At 42.8% G+C, this 20,587-nt stretch overlaps 1 protein-coding gene across 2 annotated transcripts in view; it reads right to left on the bottom strand.

The window, feature by feature from the left end:
- LOC110499936 (anoctamin-1) overlaps positions 1–20,587 on the bottom strand; it is a 103,803-nt gene that overhangs the window by 82,603 nt on the left and 613 nt on the right. The window contains exons 1-2 of one of the 2 annotated variants that reach the window (XM_036959199.1): positions 19,076–20,484; positions 6,004–6,188 (exon numbers count right to left, since the gene is read on the bottom strand). In XM_036959199.1, coding sequence (XP_036815094.1) covers positions 6,004–6,111 — 108 coding nt within the window. In that variant the 5' untranslated portion in view covers positions 6,112–6,188; positions 19,076–20,484. Of the gene's footprint in view, positions 1–6,003; positions 6,189–19,075; positions 20,485–20,587 lie in introns of those variants that run through there. The other variant, XM_036959188.1, reaches the window with a different exon arrangement.

Below are 20,587 nucleotides of genomic sequence, written 5' to 3'. Positions count from 1 at the left end.
AACCAATTGTGCTATTACTTTGTTTTTTCTTGCAATGTTTGTATATAATGTTTCTGCAACCATATCTTACGGCAGAAAAGAGCTTCTGGATATCACGACAGCGATCACTCACCTCGGATAAGACAAAGAGCTTCTGGATATCACAACAGCAATCACTCACCTCGGATAAGACAAAGAGCTTCTGGATATCACAACAGCGATCACTCACCTCGGATAAGACAAAGAGCTTCTGGATATCACGACAGCGATCACTCACCTCAGATTAGACAAAGAGCTTCTGGATATCACGACAGCGATCACTCACCTCAGATTAGACAAAGAGCTTCTGGATATCAGGACAGCGATCCCTCACCTCGGATTAGACAAAGAGCTTCTGGATATCACAACAGCGATCACTCACCTCAGATTAGACAAAGAGCTTCTGGATATCACGACAGCGATCACTCACCTCAGATTGGACGAAGAGCTTCTGGATATCAGGACAGAGATCACTCACCTCGGATTAGACTAAGAGCTTCTGGATATCACGACAGCGATCACTCACCTCGGATTAGACTAAGAGTTTCTGGATATCACGACAGCGATCACTCACCTTGGATTAGACTAAGAGCTTCTGGATATCACGACAGCGATCACTCACCTCGGATTAGACTAAGAGCTTCTGGATATCACGACAGCGATCACTCACCTCGGATTAGACTAAGATTTTTTCAACAACAACAAACAGGACCCACACGATATTCTCCAAACACCCCGCAGGGTAGACATGTCAATTATTCACATAAGGAAGCGATGCAGAGGAAGAAGAGCCGGTTGCCTTGTCCGGATCTGCAGAAGGTGAGTAGAAAGCTGCCATTACCGTCAATATTACTCGCCAATGTGCAATCATTAGACAATAAATTAGAAGGGGTACGATCACAAATATCCTACCAAAGGGACATCCAAAACTGTAATATCCTATGTTTCACGGAATCGTGGCTGAATGACGACATGGATATTCAGCTAGCGGGATACACGCTAAACCGGTAGGATAGAACAGCACACTCTGGTAAGACGAGAAGGGGCGGTCTGTGCATATTTGTAAACAACAGCTTGTGCACGAAATCTAAGTAAGTCTCTAGATTTTCCTCGCTTGAAGTAGAGTATATTGTGATAAATTGCAGGCCACACTACTTGCCCAGAGAGTTCTCAGCTATACTTTTTGTGGCTGTTTATTTACCACCACAATCAGATGCGGGCACTAAGACCGCACTCAGTCAGCTGTATAAGGACATAAGCAAACAGGAAACCACTCACCCAGAGGCGGCGCTCCTAGTGGCCGGAGACTTTAATGCAGGGAAACTTAAACCAGTTCTATCAACATGTTAAATGTGCAACCAGAGGGAAACAAATTTTAGATCAACTGTACTTCAAACACAGAGACACATACAAAGCTCTCCCTCGCCTTCAATTTGTTAAATACAACCACAACTCTATCCTCCTGATTCCTGCTTACAAGCAAAAATTAAAGCAGGAAGCACCAGTGATTTGGTCTATAAAAAATATGGTCAGATGAAGCAGATGCTAAACTACAGGACAGTTTTGCTATCACAGACTGGAACATGTTCAGTGATTCTTCCGATAGCATTGAGGAATACACCACATCAGTCACTGGCTTTATCAATAAGTGCATTGAGGACATCGTTCCCACAGTGACCGCACATACCCCAACCAGAAGCCATGGATTACAGGCAACATTCGCACTGAGCTAAAGGGTAGAGCTGCCGCTTTCTTTTTTTATTGTAACCTGGAAGCTTACAATAAATCCCTCTATGACCTGCGACGAACCATCAAACAGGCAAAGCAGCAATACAGGGCTAAGATTGAATCATACTACACCAGCTCCGATGCTCGTCGGATGTGGCATTGCTTGCAAACTATTACAGACTACAAAGGGAAGCGCAGCCGCGAGCTGCCCAGTGACACGAGCCTACCAGAGGAGCTAAATCACTTCTATGCTCGCTTCGAGGCAAGCAACACTGAGGCATGCATGAGAGCATCAGCTGTTCCGGACGACTGTGTCATCACGCTCTCCGTAGCCGACGTGAGTAAGACGTTTAAACAAGTCAACATACACAAGGCTGCGGGGCAAGACGGATTACCAGGACGTGTGCTCCGGGCATGTGCTGACCAATTGGCAGGTGTCTTCACTGACATTTTCAACATGTCCCTGATTGAGTCTGTAATACCAACATGCTTCAAGCAGACCACCATAGTCCCTGTGCCCAAGAACACAAATGCAAACTGCCTAAATGACTAAAGACCCGTAGCACTCACGTCTGTAGCCATGAAGTGCTTTGAAAGGCTGGTAATGGCTCACATCAACACCATTATCCCAGAAACCCTGGACCCACTCCAATTTCATTACCGCCCCAAACAGATCCACAGATGATGCAATCTCTATTGCACTCCACACTGCCCTTTCCCACCTGGACAAAAGGAACACCTATGTGAAAATGCTATTCATTGACTACAGCTCAGCGTTCAACACCATAGTACCCTCAAAGCTCATCACTAAGCTAAGGAACCTGGGACTAAACACCTCTCTCTTCAATTGGATCCTGGACTTCCTGACGGGTCGCCCGCAGGTGGTGAGGGTAGGTAGCAACACATCTGCCACGCTGATCCTCAACACTGGAGCTCCCCAGGGGTGCGTGCTCAGTCCCCTCCTGTTTTCCCTGTTTACCCACAACTGCATGGCCAGGCATGAGTCCAACACCATCATTAAGTTTGCAGACAAATAAACTTTGATTTGATTTGAGATTATCCATGCATGTGTGGTTCCCACCGTGAAGCATGGAGGAGGAGGTGTGATGGTGTGGGGGTGCTTTGCTGGTGACACTGTCAGTAATTTATTTAGAATTCAAGGCACACTGAACCAGCATGGTTACCAAAGCATTCTGCAGCGATACGCCAACCCATCTAGTTTACTCTTAGTGGAACTATCATTTGTTTTTCAACAGGACAATGACTCAACACACCTCCAGGCTATGTAAGGGGCATTTGACCAAGCAAGAAGAAGAGTGATGGAGTGCTGCATCAGAAGACCTGGCCTCCACAATCACCTGACCACAACCCATTATTGAGATGGTTTGGGATGAGTTGGACGTAGAGTGAAGGAAAAGCTGACAACAAGTACTCAGCATATGTGGGATCTCCGTCAAGATTGTTGGGAAAGCATTTCAGGTGAAGCTGATTGAGAGAATGCCAAGAGTGTGGAAAGCTGTCATCAAGGCAAAGGGTGGCTACTTTAAAGAATATAAAATATTTTAAAAATGTAAATTTGTTTAACACTTTTAGGTTACAACATGATTCCATATGTGTTACTACAGAATTGGGATGTCTTCACTATTATTCTACAATGTATTTAATAGTAAAAAGAAAGAAAAACCCTTGAATGAGTAGGTGTTTCCAAACTTTTGACTGGTACTGTATGTAGATCACGGGAACAGTTCTTTAGCTAAGACAGCTGAGACAGAATGTATTTCCTAGATCAGTACTCCTACTCTGACGCTTGATACATACGGCCCCAGAGCAAAAGGAAACAAACAATGAGGTATCTCCACTGTGATGTAAACTTGTGAATGGGCACACTAATCAATTATAATATACAGTTGAAGTCGGAAGTTTACATACACTTAGGTCAGTCATTAAAACTTGTTTTTCAACCACTCCACAAATGTCTTGTTAACAAACTATAGTTTTGGCAAGTCGGTTGGGACATCTACTTTGTGCATGACACAAGTAATTTTTCCAACAATTGTTTAAAGACAGATTATTTAACTTATAATTCACTTCATCACAATTCCAGTGGGTCAGAAGTTTACATACATGAAGTTGACTGTGCCTATAAACAGCTTGGAGAATTACAGAAAATTATGTCATGGCTTTAGGAGGCTAATTAACATAATTTGAGTCAATTGGAGGTGTACCTGCGGATGTATTTGAAGGCCTACCTTCAAACTCAGTGCCTCTTTGCTTGACATCATGGGAAAATCAAACGAAATCAGCCAAGACCTCAGAAAAGAAATTGTAGACCTCAACAAGTCTTGTTCATCCTTGGGAGCAATTTCCCAAATGCCTGAAGGTACCACGTTCATCTATACAAGCAATAGTATGCATTTATATACACCATGGGAACACGCAGCCGTCATATCACTCAGGAAGGAGACGTGTTCTGTCTCCTAGAGATGAACGTACTTTGGTGCGAAAAGTGCAAATCAATCCCAGAACAACAGCAAAGGACCTTGTGAAGATGCTGGAGGAAACAGGTACAAAAGTATCTATATCCACAGTAAAACAGGTCCTATATGGACATAACCTGAAAGGCCGCTCAGCAAGGATGAAGCCACTGCTCCAAAACCGCCATAAAAAAGCCAGAATACAGTTTGCAACTGCACATGGGGACGAAGATCGTACTTTTTGGAGAAATGTTCTCTGGTCTGATGAAACAAAAATAAAACTGTTTGGCCATAATGACCATCGTTATGTTTGGAGGAAAAAGGGGGAGGCTTGCAAGCCGAAGAACACCATCCCAATCGTGAAGCACGGGGGTGGCAGCATCATGTTGTGGGGGTGCTTTGCTGCAGGATGGACTGGTGCACTTCACAAAATAGATGGCATCATGAGGAAAGGAAAATTACATAGATATATAAGCAACATCTCAAGACAAAATAAATAAAAAATCAGTCAGAAAGTTAAATATTGGACGGAAATGGGTCTTCCAAATGGACAATGACCCCAAGCATACTTCCAAAGTTGTGGCAAAATGGCTTAAGGACAGCAAAGTCAAGGTATTGGAGTCGCCATCACAAAGCCCAGACCTCAATCCTATAGAAAATGTGTGGGTAGAACTGAAAAAGTGGGTGCAAGCAAGGAAGCCTACAAACCTGACTCAGTTACACCAGCTCTGTCAGGAGGAATTGGCCAAAATTCACCCAACTTATTGTGGAAGCTTGTGGAAGGCTACCCGAAACGTTTGACCCAAGTTAAACATTTTTAAGGCAATGCTACCAAATATTAATTGAGTGTATGTAAACTTCTGACCCACTGGGAATTTGATGAAATAAATAAAAGCTGAAATAAATAATTATTTCTACTATTATTCTGACATTTCACATTCTTAAAATAAAGTGGTGACTGACAGGGAATTTCTACTAGGATTAAATGTCAGGAATTGTGAAAAACTGAGTTTAAATGTGTAGAGGTGAAGATAAACTTCCAACTTCAACTGTATACCATTTAGCAGATGCTTTTATCCAAAACAACTTACAGTTGTCAGTTGCGTGTAATTTTTTCCCCCTTTTACCCCCTTTTTCTTCCCCAATTTCATGATTACGATCTTGTCTCATCGATGCAACTGCGAAGTTTGAGTCATTCATCCTCCGAAACATGACCCGCCAAATCGCTCTTCTTAACACTCACTGGCTTAACCCGGAAGCCAGCTGCACCAATGTGTCGGAGGAAACACCGTTCAACTGACGACCTAGGCACCCAGGCCGCCACAAGGAGACGCTAGAGCACGATGAGCCAAGTACAACCCCACTGGCGAAATCCTTCCCTAACCCAGACGATGCTGGGCCAATTGTGCGCCGCCCTATGGTACTCCCAGTCCCAGCAGGTAATGACACAGCTTGGGATCGAATCACAGGCTATAGTGACACCGCAACACTGCAATGCAGTGCATTAGACCGCTGCGCCACTCAGGAGGCCATCCATGCATACAATTTTTACGTATTGTTGTCCTAGGAATCAAACCCACTATGCTGACATTGCCACTGCCAGCACCATGCTCTACCAACTGAGCTACAGAGGACCACCGAGGGTATTTACCACTGTCAACACTGGTTTAACTGTGCTGCTATGTTCATTCCAAAAATCACATGCTTTGCATGCTGCTACAGTTTGATATGTGCTATGGACTTTGAATTGTCAGTTGCTGAAAACTAAAGGTGACCGACTTACTATGGAATCCGGCTGAACATAGCCTATATCCTCGATGCCCTTGATATTGATGATATCCACCTCTTTCTCTTTGCCAGGGACGGGGGTGGACCTCTCATTCCTCTCCATGGCTTCTCCAGACTGCTGACCAGGCTCTCTGAGAGGGTCTTCTGATGGATCTGGGTTGTGGGTCAGGTGGGCTCTACCTGGGAAGACAAACAGTAAGGTACACCTCTCAAGTCTCAACACATCCATTCTGGGTTGGTTGAAAAGTACCGTAGATGATGAAAAAGCTATTCCGTAGGCTATGAAATAGGCCTATATGAGTCCAAATATATAGGCACATATAATATAGAGTATGTGTCCATTAAATGTTTCCGGTGCATATCTTTTATATATTGTATATCTTAAACTTGCCTTGACTGTGGTAAACCAATGGTAATCAAACTATTTCAGCGGGGACCCCGTTTATTTCACCAGAACTTCTGGGGACCTAATTGTATTCTCCAGAAATTTTGGCAACCCCCCTACACACAACTTTAAAAATTGATACATTTTGATTTTCACATCAACCAATAACCTTCAATTTATTACATTTTCATCTCTCTTAACAAAAATAAGATAACTAATAAATACATTTACTTAATGAAAGTGTCATTTTCTAAATATTTTTCTCAAAAACGTTTGTATATTGTCCCATAAAATACAGTGCCTTGCAAAAGTATTCATCCCCCTTGACGTTTTTCCTATTTAGTTGAATTACAACCAGTCATTTAAATGGATTTTTATTTTTATTTCATGTAACGGACATACACAAAATAGTCCAAATTGGTGAAGTGAAATGAAAAAATAACTTGTTTCAAAAAATTCAACAAAATAAAAATGGAAAAGTGATGCGTGCATATGCATTCACCCGTTTTGCTATGAAGCCCCTAAATAAGATCTGGTGCAACCAATTACCTTCAGAAGTCACATAATGAGTTAAATAAAGTCCACCTGTGTGCAATCTAAGTGTCACATGATCTGTCACATGGTCTCAGTATATACACCTGTTCTGAAAGGCCCCAGAGTCTGCAACAACAATAAGCAACAGGCACCACCAAGCAAGGGACACCATGAAGACCAAGGAGCTCTACAAACAGGTCAGGGACAAAGTTGTGGAGAAGTATAGATCAGGTTTGGGTTATAAAAAAATATCAGAAACTTTGAACATCCCACAGAGCATCATTAAATCCATTATTAAATAAATGGAAAGAATATGGTACAACAATAAACCTGCCAAGAGAGGGCCGCCCACCAAAACTCACAGACCAGGCAAGGAGGGCATTAATCAGAGAGGCAACAAAGAGACAAAAGATAACCCTGAAGTAGCTGCAAAGCTTCACAGCAGAGATTGGAGTATCTGTCCATAGGACCACTTTAATCCGTACACTACACAGAGCTGGGCTTTACGGAAGAGTGGCCAGAAAAAAGCCATTGCTTAAAGAAAAAAATAAACAAATTTTGTGTTCACCAAAAGGCATGTGGGGGATGCACCAAATACATGGAAGAAGGTACTCTGGTCAGATGAGATAAAATTTAACTTTTTGGCCATCAAGGAAAATGTTATGTCTGGTGCAAACCCAACACCTCTCATCACTCCGAGAACACAGTGAAGCATGGTGGTGGCAGCATCATGCTCTGGGGATGTTTTTCATCGGCAGGGACTGGGAGACTAGTCAGAATTGAAGGAATGATGGTGCTAAATAGAGGGAATTTTTTGAGGGAAACCTGTTTCAGTATTCCAGAGATTTGAGACTGGGACGGAGGTTCACCTTCCAGCAGGACAATGACACTAAGCATACTGCTAAAGCAACACTTGAGTGGTTTAAGGGGAAACATTTAAATGTCTTGGAGTGGCCTAGTCAAAGCCCAGACCTCAATCCAATTGAGAATCTGTGGTATGACTTAAAGATTGCTGTACACCAGCGGAACCCATCCGACTTGAAGGAGTTGGAGCAGTTTTGCCTTGAAGAATGGGTAAAAATCCCAGTGGCTAGATGTGCCAAGCTTATAGAGACATACCCCAAGAGACTTGCAGCTGTAATTGCTGCAAAAGGTGGCTCTACAAAGTATTGACTTTGGTGGGGGTGAAAAGTTATGCACGCTCAAGTTTTCTGTTTTTTGTCTGATTTCTTGTTTGTTTCACAATAAAACATATTTTGCATCTTCAAAGTGGTAGGCATGTTGTGTTAATCAAACTACAAAAGAGGACAAATGCCAAGGGGGGTGAATACTTTGCAAGCCACTGTATATGAAAATATTAAATAATTAATATTTACAATTTACAATCACAGAAATGTACATCTTGATGATTTTGTTAAGGGTGACCTAATTTATTACTGTGTGAGGGAGTTAGAGAATACCTTTATTCAACATATCACATAAATTATTCAGTACATTAATGTGCATGAATATCAAATAATGATATAGTGGCAAAATAATATAAATGAAAAAATGTTGGAAAACCATCTTCATCTTCAAGAAAGGTCTTTGATCCCCCTTTACACTTGTGTAATCCACATCTAATAACAGAATGTTTAAAAGTGTTGCGTTTGTTTTCCATGGTCATCCAACTAAAGCTTCTAAAAGCAATATTTATATCTGTGAAATCATCACTCTTCATCTTCCTGCTAGCTGCGCAGGCATGCCTGGGTCTGAGGGAGATGACATCTGAGAGTTTGCAACTGAGCGTTGTTTATTTTTTAGACATACTGCATGTGAATTGCTCCTTGGACTCTGTTGAACCTAACCCGGATGGTGCTTGTCCTCCACTCAAAGGAAAAATGTGCGTGCATCTTCACTAACATAAGCTACTGGCCAGCTGGTCTCCATCTAGTCCCTGACTATCTCTGACTCTGGGCTCACTTCTGTGCAACTTGAATTCCCTGTTAGCTTTAAAACATCGGGCTTCAATCCAGTTGTGTGTTTGGCAGTTTAAATAAGCAGACCCAAGTATTAGGAGTCTCCGTGGGAATCATTGGTAAAAAAAAAAGAAGATAAGTGAAGTGGAGAAGAAAAAAGAAAAACATGGACTTCCTCTTGTTCTAATATTAGAATGGTGTCTGTGGAATTTGGACACAATTTGGACACACTACACTTCAATTAATATCAAGTTGTCCGTCAATGTATCTACACAGGATACTACAAAACTGTCTATGGGTCAATATATCAATATAAACTAAAATCGCGCTGGAGAAGAAGGCAGACATTTTACCTGACCCCAACCGATTGTGCTTTTTTGTTCATTTATTTTCATTGTTTGTAACTTATTTTTTACTTATTTTGTGCATAATGTTGCAGCTACCGTTTCTTATGACTGAAAATAACTTCTGGACTTCAGGACTGCGATTACTCACCACAGACTGGCAGAATCCTTTTTTTCATCTAACGAGTCTGACGAGCCCGATGCTTTCTCGGGAGCAGGCCCAGATCTACATGATTTGCGTGAAGAGAAAAAGGGGGCCTCCTTCTGAGAATTTGTAGGCAATCGAATAAACCCCCACTTCCTTCCATTCTGCAAGAAAATGTGCAATCTTTGGACAATAAAATAGATGACCTACGCGGAAGATTAAACTACCAACGGGATATTCAAAACTGTAATATCTTATGCTTCACGGAGTCGTGGCTGAACTACGACACTATACGACACTATCAACAGACAGCTGGCTGGTTTTACGCTGCACCGGCAGGATAGAACAGCAGCGTCTGGTAAGACAAGGGGCTGCAGACTATGTATTTTTGTAAATAACAGCTGGTGCACGATATCTAAGGAAGTCTTGAGCTATTGCTCGCCTGAGGTAGAGTATCTCATGATAAGCTGTAGACCACACTATCTACCTAGAGAGTTTTCATCTGTATTTTTCGTAGCTGTTTACGTACCACCACAGTCAAAGGCTGGCACTAAGACAGCATTGAATGAGCTGTATTTCGCCATAAGCAAACAAGAAAAGACTCAACCAGAGGCGGCACTCCTAGTAGCCGGAGACTTTAATGCAGGGAAACTATAAATCCTCTTAACCAAATTTCTATAAGCATGTTAAATGTGCAACCAGAGGGAAAAAACTCTGGACCACCTTTACTCCACACACAGAGAAGTATACAAAGATCTCCCTCATCCTCCATTTGGCAAGTCTGACCATAATTATATCCTCCTCATTCCTGCTTACAATAAAAAATTAAAGCAGGAAGCACCAGTGACGAGATCAATAAAAAGCGGTCAGATGAAACAGATGCTAAGCTACAGGACTGCTTTGCTAGCACAGACTGAATATGTTCCGGGATTCCTCCGATGGCATTGGAGTACACCACATCGGTCATTGGCTTCATCAATAAGTGCATCGATGACGTCGTCACCACAGTGACCGTGCATACATAGCCCAACCAAAAGCCATGGATTACAGGCAACGTCCGCACTGGGCTAAAGGCTAGAGCTGCCACTTTCAAGGAGCGGAACTCTAACCCAGAAGCTTGTAAATAAATCCCGCTATGCCCTCCGATGAACCATCAAACAGGCAAAGCGTACATGACTAAGATCGACTAAGATCGAATCGACTAAGATTGAATCGTACTACACCATCTATTCGGATGTGGCGGGGTTTCTAAACCATTACAGACTACAAAGGGAAGCAAAGCCGAGAGCTGCCCAGTGACACGAGCCTACCAGACGAGATAAACTACTTCTATGCTCGCTTCGAGGCAAATAACACTGAAACATGCATGAGAGCACCAGCTGTTCCGGAAGATTGTGTGAACACGCTCTCCACAGCCGATGTGAGTAAGACCTTTAAGCAGGTCAACATTCACAAGGCCACAGGGTCAGACGGATTACCAGGACGTGTACTGCGAGCTTGCGCTGACCAACTGGCAAGTGTCTTTACTGACATTTTCAACCTCTCCCTGTCTGAGTCTGTAATACCAACATGGTTCAAGCAGACCACCATAGTGTCTGTGCCCAAGAACACTAAGGTAACCTGCCTAAATTACTACCGACCCGTAGCACTCACGTCCGTAGCCATGAAGTGCTTTGAAAGGCTGGTCATGGCTCACATCAACACCATTATCCCAGACACCCTGGACCCACTCCAATTTGCATACCGCCCCAACAGATCCACAGATGATGCAATCTCTATTGCACTCCACACTGCCCTTTCCCACTCCACACTGCCCTTTCCCACCTGGTAAAAAGGAACACCTATGTGAGAATGCAATTCATTGACTACAGCACAGCGTTCAACACCATAGTGCCCTCAAAGCTCATCAATATGCTAAGGACCCTGGGACTAAACACCTCCCTCTGCAACTGGTTCCCAGACTTCCTGACGGGCCACCCCCAAGTGGTAAGGGTAGGTAACAACACATCTGCCAAGCTGATCCTCAACACAGGGGCCCCTCAGGGGTGAGTGCTCAGTCACCTCCTGTACTCCCTGTTCACTCATGACTGCACGGCCAGGCACGACTCCAACATCATCATTAAGTTTGCCGATGACACAACAATGGTAGGCCTGATCACCGACAACGATGAGACAGCCTATATGGAGGAGGTCAGAGACCTGGCCGTGTGGTGCCAGGACAACAAGCTCTCCCTCAACGGGATCAAGACAAAGGAGATGATTGTGGACTACAGGAAAACGAGGACTGAGCACGCACGAAAAAAACCTATTCCACCCTCAGGGGACTGAAAAGATTTGGCATGGGTCCTCAGATCCTGAAAAGGTTCTACAGCTGCATCATCGAGTGTCATGCCCTGATCTGTTTCACCTGTCCTTGTGTGTCTACACCCCCTACAGGTATCACCCATCTTCCCTATCATACCTGTGTTCTCTGTCTGTTTGCTGCCAGTTCATCTTATTCGTTCAAGCTAGCCAGCATTTTTCCTGTCAGCTCCTGTCGTTTCCCAGCCTCTCTTTCCTTGTCCTCCTGGTTTTCAACCTTTGCCTGTCCTGACCCTGTACCCGCCTGATCTCTCTGCCTGACCCTGAGCCTGCTTGCCGTCCTGTACCTTTGCTCCACCTCTGGATTACTGAACTCTGCCTGTCCCTGACCCAGAGTCCGCCTGCCGTCCTGTACCTTTGCCTTACCCTGGATTTTCGACCCCTGCCCGCCTTGATCTGTCTTTGCCTGCCCCTGTGCTACAATAAACACTGTTACTTCGACAGTCTGCATCTGGGTCTTACCTTGATTCCTGATATCGAGAGAATCCTGACTGGTTGCATCACTGCCTGGTATGGCAACTGCTTGGCCTCCGACGCCAAGGCACAGAGGATAGTGCGAACGGCCCAGTACTTCACAGGTGCCAAGCTTCTTGCCATGCAGGACCTCTATACCAGGCGGTGTCAGAGGAAGGCCCTAAATATTGTCAAAGACTCCAGCCACCCTAGTCATAGACTGTTCTCTCTGCTCCCGCATGGCAAGCGGTACCGGAGCGCCAAGTCTAGGTCCAAGAGACTTAAGCCTTAAGACTCCTGAACACCTAACCAAATGGCTACCCAGACTATTTGTATTGCCCCCCCCCCCCCCCCCCCCCCACCACCTTCATGTACATATTACCTCATCTAACTGGTGCTCCTGCCATTGACTCTGTACCGGTACCCCCATGTATATAGTCTCTTTATTGTTATTTTAATTACTTGTATTTTTTAAAACTGCATTGTTGGTCAGGGGCTCGTAAGTAAACATTTCACTGTAAGGTCTACTGTTGTATTCGGCGCATGTGACTAATACAATTAGATTTGATATATCTACAGAGGATACTACAAAACTGTCCATAGGTCAACATATACACAGGTACCACTAAACTGTCTATAGGTCAGTATATTAACACAGGATACTACAAAACTGTCTATAGGTCAATATATCTATACAGGACACCACTAAACTGTTGCATATAAGAGAAACCAAAGTAGCGTAAATTTACGATAAATGTTCAATCACCTAATGAAAATAAAATACATGTAATATTGAATTTAGAAATCAGTATAAAGGAGAAAAAAATGATACATATAAATATACAATTAGTAAATTCATTGTCATCATTAATTCTTACTATTTATTTTGTTGTTGTGCCTGGTCTCATTCTCATCCATTCTGTGCTTCCTGAACTCTGAATCTACTCAACTCTAAAGTAAAGTTCTAAAACTCACACAGTCCTAAAACCACACCAGTTTTCTTGTTTTACCTGTTTTGAAAAAGTTTGACACTAGCTTACTCAGAGGGAGAGAAAAAAGGATGGAAATAAATAAAACAAGGTAAAAAAAAAATGCTTTAAACCCAAAACATGCTTATTCAGCAGAAATCAGTATTACACTCAAAAGAGGTGCACTGTTAGATCTTCCAGACCAGACCCGATGGTACTCCAATTAGAACTACCTTGCAAAGTCAACAGACCACAACAATCTTTGTGGACAGAGTCAGGTCTTTCCTCTCACAACCCAAATTGTACTCCCACAACAAACTCAGTCCTACTCATAGTGATTGACTAGCTACTGGCTACATAAGTCTCTATAAGACAAGGGGAGGCGATATAGGAACAGTTACATCGGACTAGAGATGATGTTTCAGTGGCCCTTAGGGTCATCAAATATGTGTGATGGTCAGATATAGTGTACTGTTAACCTCTATTCCAGTGCAGTCAGAATCTGATAGACCACCAGACAACACCGTGTCATATCACCGCTCCTTGTCCTATCACTGCACCTTGTCCGATTGCTGCGCCTTGTCCTATCTCTGCACCTTGTCCTATCACTGCACCTTGTCCTATCACTGCACCGTGTCCTATCTCTGCACCTTGTCCTATCACTGCACCTTGTCCTATCACTGCACCTTGTCCTATCACTGCACCTTGTCTGATCATTGCACCTTGTCCTATCACTGCACCTTGTCCTATCTCTGCACCTTGTCCTATCACTGCACCTTGTCCTATCACTGCACCTTGTCCGATTGCTGCGCCTTGTCCTATCACTGCACATTGTCCTATCACTGCACCTTGTCCTATCTCTGCACCTTGTCCGATTGCTGCGCCTTGTCCTATCACTGCACCTTGTCTGATCACTGCACCTTGTCTGATCACTGCACCTTGTCTGATCACTGCACCTTGTCCGATCACTGCACCTTGTCCTGTCTCTGCACCTTGTCCTGTCTCTGCACCTTGTCCTGTCTCTGCACCTTGTCCTGTCTCTGCACCTTGTCCTGTCTCTGCACCTTGTCCGATCACTGCACCTTGTCCTGTCTCTGCATTTTGTCCGATCACTGCACCTTGTCCTATCACTGCACCTTGTCCTGTCACTGCACCTTGTCCTATCTCTACACCTTGCCCTGTCACTTGTCCTATCACTACACATTGTCCTATCACTGAACCTTGTCCTATCACTGAACATTGTCCTATCACTGAACCTTGTCCTATCACTGCACCTTGTCTGATCACTGCACCTTGTCCTATCACTGCACCTTGTCCTATCACTGCACCGTGTCCTATCTCTGCACCTTGTCCTATCACTGCACCGTGTCCTATCACTGCACCTTGTTCTATCACTGCACCTTGTCCTATCACTGCACCTTGTCTGATCACTGCACCTTGTCCTATCACTGCACCTTGTCCTATCTCTGCACCTTGTCCTATCACTGCACCTTGTCCTATCACTGCACCTTGTCCGATTGCTGCGCCTTGTCCTATCACTGCACATTGTCCTATCACTGCGCCTTGTCCTATCACTGCACCTTGTCTGATCACTGCACCTTGTCTGATCACTGCACCTTGTCTGATCACTGCACCTTGTCCGATCACTGCACCTTGTCCTGTCTCTGCACCTTGTCTGATCACTGCATCTTGTCCTAATACTGCACCTTGTCTGATCACTGCACCTTGTCCGATCACTGCACCTTGTCCTGTCTCTGCACCTTGTCCTGTCTCTGCACCTTGTCCTGTCTCTGCATCTTGTCCGATCACTGCACCTTGTCCTGTCTCTGCATTTTGTCCGATCACTGCACCTTGTCCTGTCACTGCACCTTGTCCTATCTCTACACCTTGCCCTGTCACTTGTCCTATCACTACACATTGTCCTATCACTGAACCTTGTCCTATCACTGAACCTTGTCCTATCACTGAACCTTGTCCTATCACTGAACCTTGTCCTATCACTGAACCTTGTCCTATCACTGCACCTTGTCCTATCACTGCGCCTTGTCCTATCACTGCACCTTGTCTGATCACTGCACCTTGTCCTATCACTGCACCTTGTCCTATCACTGAACCTTGTCCTATCACTGACCCTTGTCCTATCACTGAACCTTGTCCTATCACTGAACCTTGTCCTATCTCTGCAACTTGTCCTATCACTGAACCTTGTCCTATCTCTGCAACTTGTCCTGACACTGAACCTTGTCTTATCACTGAACCTTGTCCTATCACTGAACCTTGTCCTATCTCTGCACCTTGTCCTATCACTGAACCGTGTCCTATCGCTGAACCTTGTCCTATCACGGAACATTGTCCTATCACTGAACCTTGTCCTATCTCTGCAACTTGTCCTATCACGGAACATTGTCCTATCTCTGCAACTTGTCCTGACACTGAACCTTGTCCTATCACTGAACCTTGTCATATCTCTGCACTTTGCCATCAACTTCCTTTTATTCTAATAACGGCACTATACTGCATTTACACTATGGACATCACTGTATCTGTATATGCTGTATTTGTCATGGCAGCATCCCTTCCTCTTCATGTATCAATATTTCCCCTCTGTAAATTGGACATCATCACTGTAAATCAGCTTTACTTCAGAGTTTTACGTTTTCTGTATTTATATAGTATATGCTGTATGCTGACTATGTTGACCTTGTGTCATTATTCTGTCTGTACATTGACTATTGCTGGCAGCACTTATTCACCAAGTATGATTCCAGGTATGTGAAAATGTACTTGGTGAATAAAGTGATTCTGAGCCTGGTTCCTCTCTAGGTTTCTTCCTTCTAGGAAGCACAATATTTGGGATCTAGGTTACTTGTAAAAGCACTTTGTGACAACTGCTGATGGAAAAAGGGTATTATAAATTTGATTCATTGACTCGATGGGACTGCATATAGGTCATAGGACAACCTTGCAAGTGAATGTGACCCCAATGTGTTGACACTGTGTTGACTTTATACATCCCAAAAAGCATCTATCACATCACTATCCCCCAGGGCAGAGATGGGAAGAGTGGTGTAGCAGTGAGTCCTTCTAGGAACCCAGATCAAATGACATTGCAGATTTCAGGGGCCCTACAGGTAAAGTAGTATGTGATGTGCGTAAACACCCAGTAATTCCATAGCAGATATTGACTTAAGGAATCTGACTGAACTTACACAGTGTAACCATATCAAATTGTTTCAAATGCACGTTGACAGCACATGCATGTAGGACCCAGACCTAATGACACTTCAGATTTCAGGGGGCCCTTGAGCTTTAGAAAATGTCTAATGTGTGAGCAAATACATTATTAGCCGAACTGCACAGTGATTATTAAAGTAACTGTCCAGTGTTTCAATATTTCTCTGAAATATGACCTATAATTACTTACAATATGGGTGAAATAGTTTTCCTTTACATATTTTTTAATTAAGTGTTAAAAAGCTGTTTTTTTTCTGTGTTGGAATGGTGTGGGCATGCCCCAACAACACATGAATGTGAGTAAATTGATGATTTGCCAGCACATCCTCTGCAGGAGTATGACATCATCGCCTATGAGGAAATAGCAAGAATTGTGGAAACTGTGTGTTTAAGGTACAACTTTTTGGTGGTTTTTTAAAAATGTTTTTTGCCAATTTATGCTTTATCCACAAATACGGGTATACAGTAGGATGAGTCAGCAACATTATTTAGGTATGAGTTAACAGAATATTAACTTTTAAAATTGAGCTTTTCTATGGACAGTTACATTAAGACAGCGTTCCCAAACCAAGGGTCACAACCCCATGTGGGGTCGTCTTATATGAAAATGGGGTTGCCGGATAATTACCAAAATCTGGAAAAAATATAAATATACAAACAAAAAATATATATAGATATATTATAATATAGTTGTTGTATCAAAATCATTGTAATGTGGTTAACCTTAAAATTCTAAATTCAAATGATTTCAATCTAAAATATACAATTCAACCAGAGCCCCTTAGATCATGGAAAAAGTCTGCACTTGACCATTACACTTGAATCATCCCCACCGTGAATGGTTCGATCCGCTACGCCTTGAAACCACACAGACTATTGCAGAGACTTTGATATTACCGGACGCAATTGATATGGTGAAAATAATGTGTGGGGAGGCAGAGGCACAGAAACACAGATCAATAGCTTTGTCAGATAACACTGTTAAACGAATCATTTATGCTATTGCTAGCAATCATAACGAAACTCTTAACTGCTGAACGATTCAAAAACTCCCCAGTGTATGCTCTCCAAATTGACATTAATGTGAGGACAGAGATGCCCATGCATTGAATTGTGTTCTCTATACATGTCGGGGGATGCTATTCACGAGGACATTTTTCTGTCTCACGATTCCCGAGCATGCAACTGCACATGGGGCTGTTCAGTGTGCTGCGTGGCCATATTGGCCAAAAACAGTTTCCATGGGATTGAATGGTGGGGTTTTGCACAGATGGGGCTCCATCTATGGCGGGACGGAGCGCGGGCATATGCACTCTAGTTATGAATGTCTCCCTCTCTCATATAGACGCATTCTATGTTACACCGAGAGCAAATGTCCTCAAAAGAGCTGAGCACAGAAGTCAGAGATATGCTGCACCAGGTAATTTTGATTGTAAACTACATAAAACCACATCCACTGGATTAGAGCATGACAATGTTCTATTTCACACGGAGGATTGGTGATTATCAAAGAGTGTTGGAAAGATTTTTCACATTGAGAGAGGAACTGCTGTCATTCACAATGGATGTAAAAATTAGACTTGGTTGACTTTCTGTGTGATGAAAAAATATATGTTTCTAGCAGAAAACAGCATCTGTAAGTGTCCCATACGAGTGATGACTGATAACCTTCAAGACTTGGAAGAGCACATTGGGAACGACTTCCCAATCCGTTTGACTGTGCCCCTGGTTCAATCGATATGCCTGTAAGTGAAATCGAACAGCTGAGCGAGCCGTCATGTGACAGAATGCATTCACTGGTCACTACCGAGGGGCTTTGGTTCCTGACTCAACTGGAATAATAATACCCTGCCGTCACCCTCTGAGCATTAATGCCGCGTTCAAAACAACTGGGAACTCGGAAATCTCCGACTTCAGTGCGTTCAAGACAACTGGGAACTCTTTTTTATTTTTTTTTTTATTTATTTTTACGGTCAACCAACTCGGAATTCCAAACTCAGGAAATTGGGCCTCTTTCTAGAGCTTCCGACTTTCCGAACTGAACATCACGGACGTCATGATTTGACCTCGTATTTTTCCGAGTTCCCAGTTGTCTTTAAAGAACCATCAGTGAGTGCTCTCTTCTGTATTAAAACCAAATATCGATACAGGTTGAATGTGACAGCAGAGATAAAGTGCGCACAGTCGACCACGAGAACCTCTGACTCTCGACATGCATCAAGCACACCCATCTCATTAGTGGTGGTGAGATAAGACACATTATGTCCAACTAATTTGCAATTGACGTTCATAACCCCACATTAAAATTATGTGATGGGGAGTTGAGAAGACAATCATAAATACTGTTAGAATGTTTTTCAATTGACTGCCATTGCCCAAAATAAAAAAGTTAATTACATCATTATTTTCACATGATGGGCATCGCAAGAATTTTCAGATATCAAAATGGGGTCGTGGGCCAAACATGTTTGGAAACGCATGCGTTAACAATAATAATTAGTGCAAACCAAACCAAATTGCAAACCAAAATGCTATCAAACAACAGTTCACATGTCATGAGATAAACCCAATACATTTATCAGTTACAAGTTACACAAGTCTCACACTTACATGGTGGATAGCCTCGGCCTACATTAACAACTCGATAGACCGAACACACAACGCATGCAGCATTGACAAAATTACCTTCTGACAGCCTAGCAAAGTGCACACAGACTTGACTGACAAAGACAGGCGAGGGTTCCACCACAGGGAAAACTGTTCACTCGGTCCAGGATTAGTATACATGACACCCTAGAATCAGAACGGGTTCCCCTCCTCAAGCTCGGCATTCATCACTAAATCATATCCGACAATAGGAAAGGTAAACTGGACGTTGTGGTCACTCTGCTATCAGGCATAGCTTCGGACAGAAACAATGCGCTCGGAGTCAGTCAGTGTAATTTAGGACTGACCTTTGTAGCTCCCTATTTTAAACTGTCAACGGATAGCTTAATGTTTGTCTACCAAATAATATACTCACATTTTGTACAGTTGCACTGCAACGGAAAACTGTATATTATACGGTAATTTGGGAGTATTAATAACAGTAAAATACTCTAAAACGTTTTACTGCAGAATACTGTCATTTATTGTGCATTTGTGGGAAAATGGTGAGGCCAGGGAAAGAATCCTGTCTCTTAAATGGGACTGTAATTCCATCCCATAGAATACAGTACCTATCTTTGGAACACCAAAAACCTTTTGACCCCTAATGTGTGCATGTTATTGTTGTTTCTGGCTTATTACTATTTTTTTGAGGTGTGCCTCGTAAGATGCTTTACTTGTTACACCTGTGAGTGAGAAGGCTGTACCAATTATGTCCCCGTCGATTTAAAGTGTATAGGGACAAGGCTACAAGTCTTAAACCTTAATTGGTTGAGCATCTTGCCATGTCCTTTTTGTCTGCATTTCCCTGTAATCGCTGCCAGTTTGGAAGCCTTTCTTACGGCCTCTAGACGTGCAAGTGATATAAAACACCAACTATTCATTAATATACTGTAATGAGTAAACAGTTTACCTAGCAGCCAACCTGCTTGCACCAATACCTTGTAATTACAGTATAATAGTCAATTTAACGTTATTGTACTGTGTGTCATTACATAAGTACTTGCTTCGATATCGTATTTATATTACAGTAGGTGTACTGTAATATGAAATACAGAATTATAATTGCCACCGAGCTGCCTGAAAACTTAAACTACCGTCTAATTAACTTTAACAATTTGTCTAGCCTAGTTTCATGTCTGTACAGTACAACAAAACTTTGTTGACGCTCGCTCAGACTCAAAACTATAACCTTATCAGCAGCTCTCTCTGTTTGAATTGCCTCTCACCTTGCCGAGTCCAACCAGTCTACATCACTGCAGCATGTAAACATGCTCTCTTTACAGTTTAAGTTAAAGAAGCAAGAAACAAAGTGAAGAACTAGTTCACAGCATTTTATATCAGAATCCTAATTTAAAACGTATATTTATTCACAAAACCTTCGAGAAAGAGATACACATCTCGTTTAATGTTTTACATCGTTATTAAGCATGCATATTAAAGGGTGTTATTGTCCTGCGAGGGGAATTGAGATGGCATGTATCATTTTTAAATATTAATTTAAACATACAAAATAATAGTTTACTGTGAAAAGGCTAGTCATTGTTTCAA

Source organism: Oncorhynchus mykiss, chromosome 2 (genome assembly GCF_013265735.2).
Source record: "Oncorhynchus mykiss isolate Arlee chromosome 2, USDA_OmykA_1.1, whole genome shotgun sequence".
Lineage (NCBI taxonomy): Eukaryota > Metazoa > Chordata > Actinopteri > Salmoniformes > Salmonidae > Oncorhynchus > Oncorhynchus mykiss.
The sequence above is the reverse complement of the archived record's forward strand: the minus strand, read 5'-3'. Positions and strand labels throughout refer to the sequence as shown.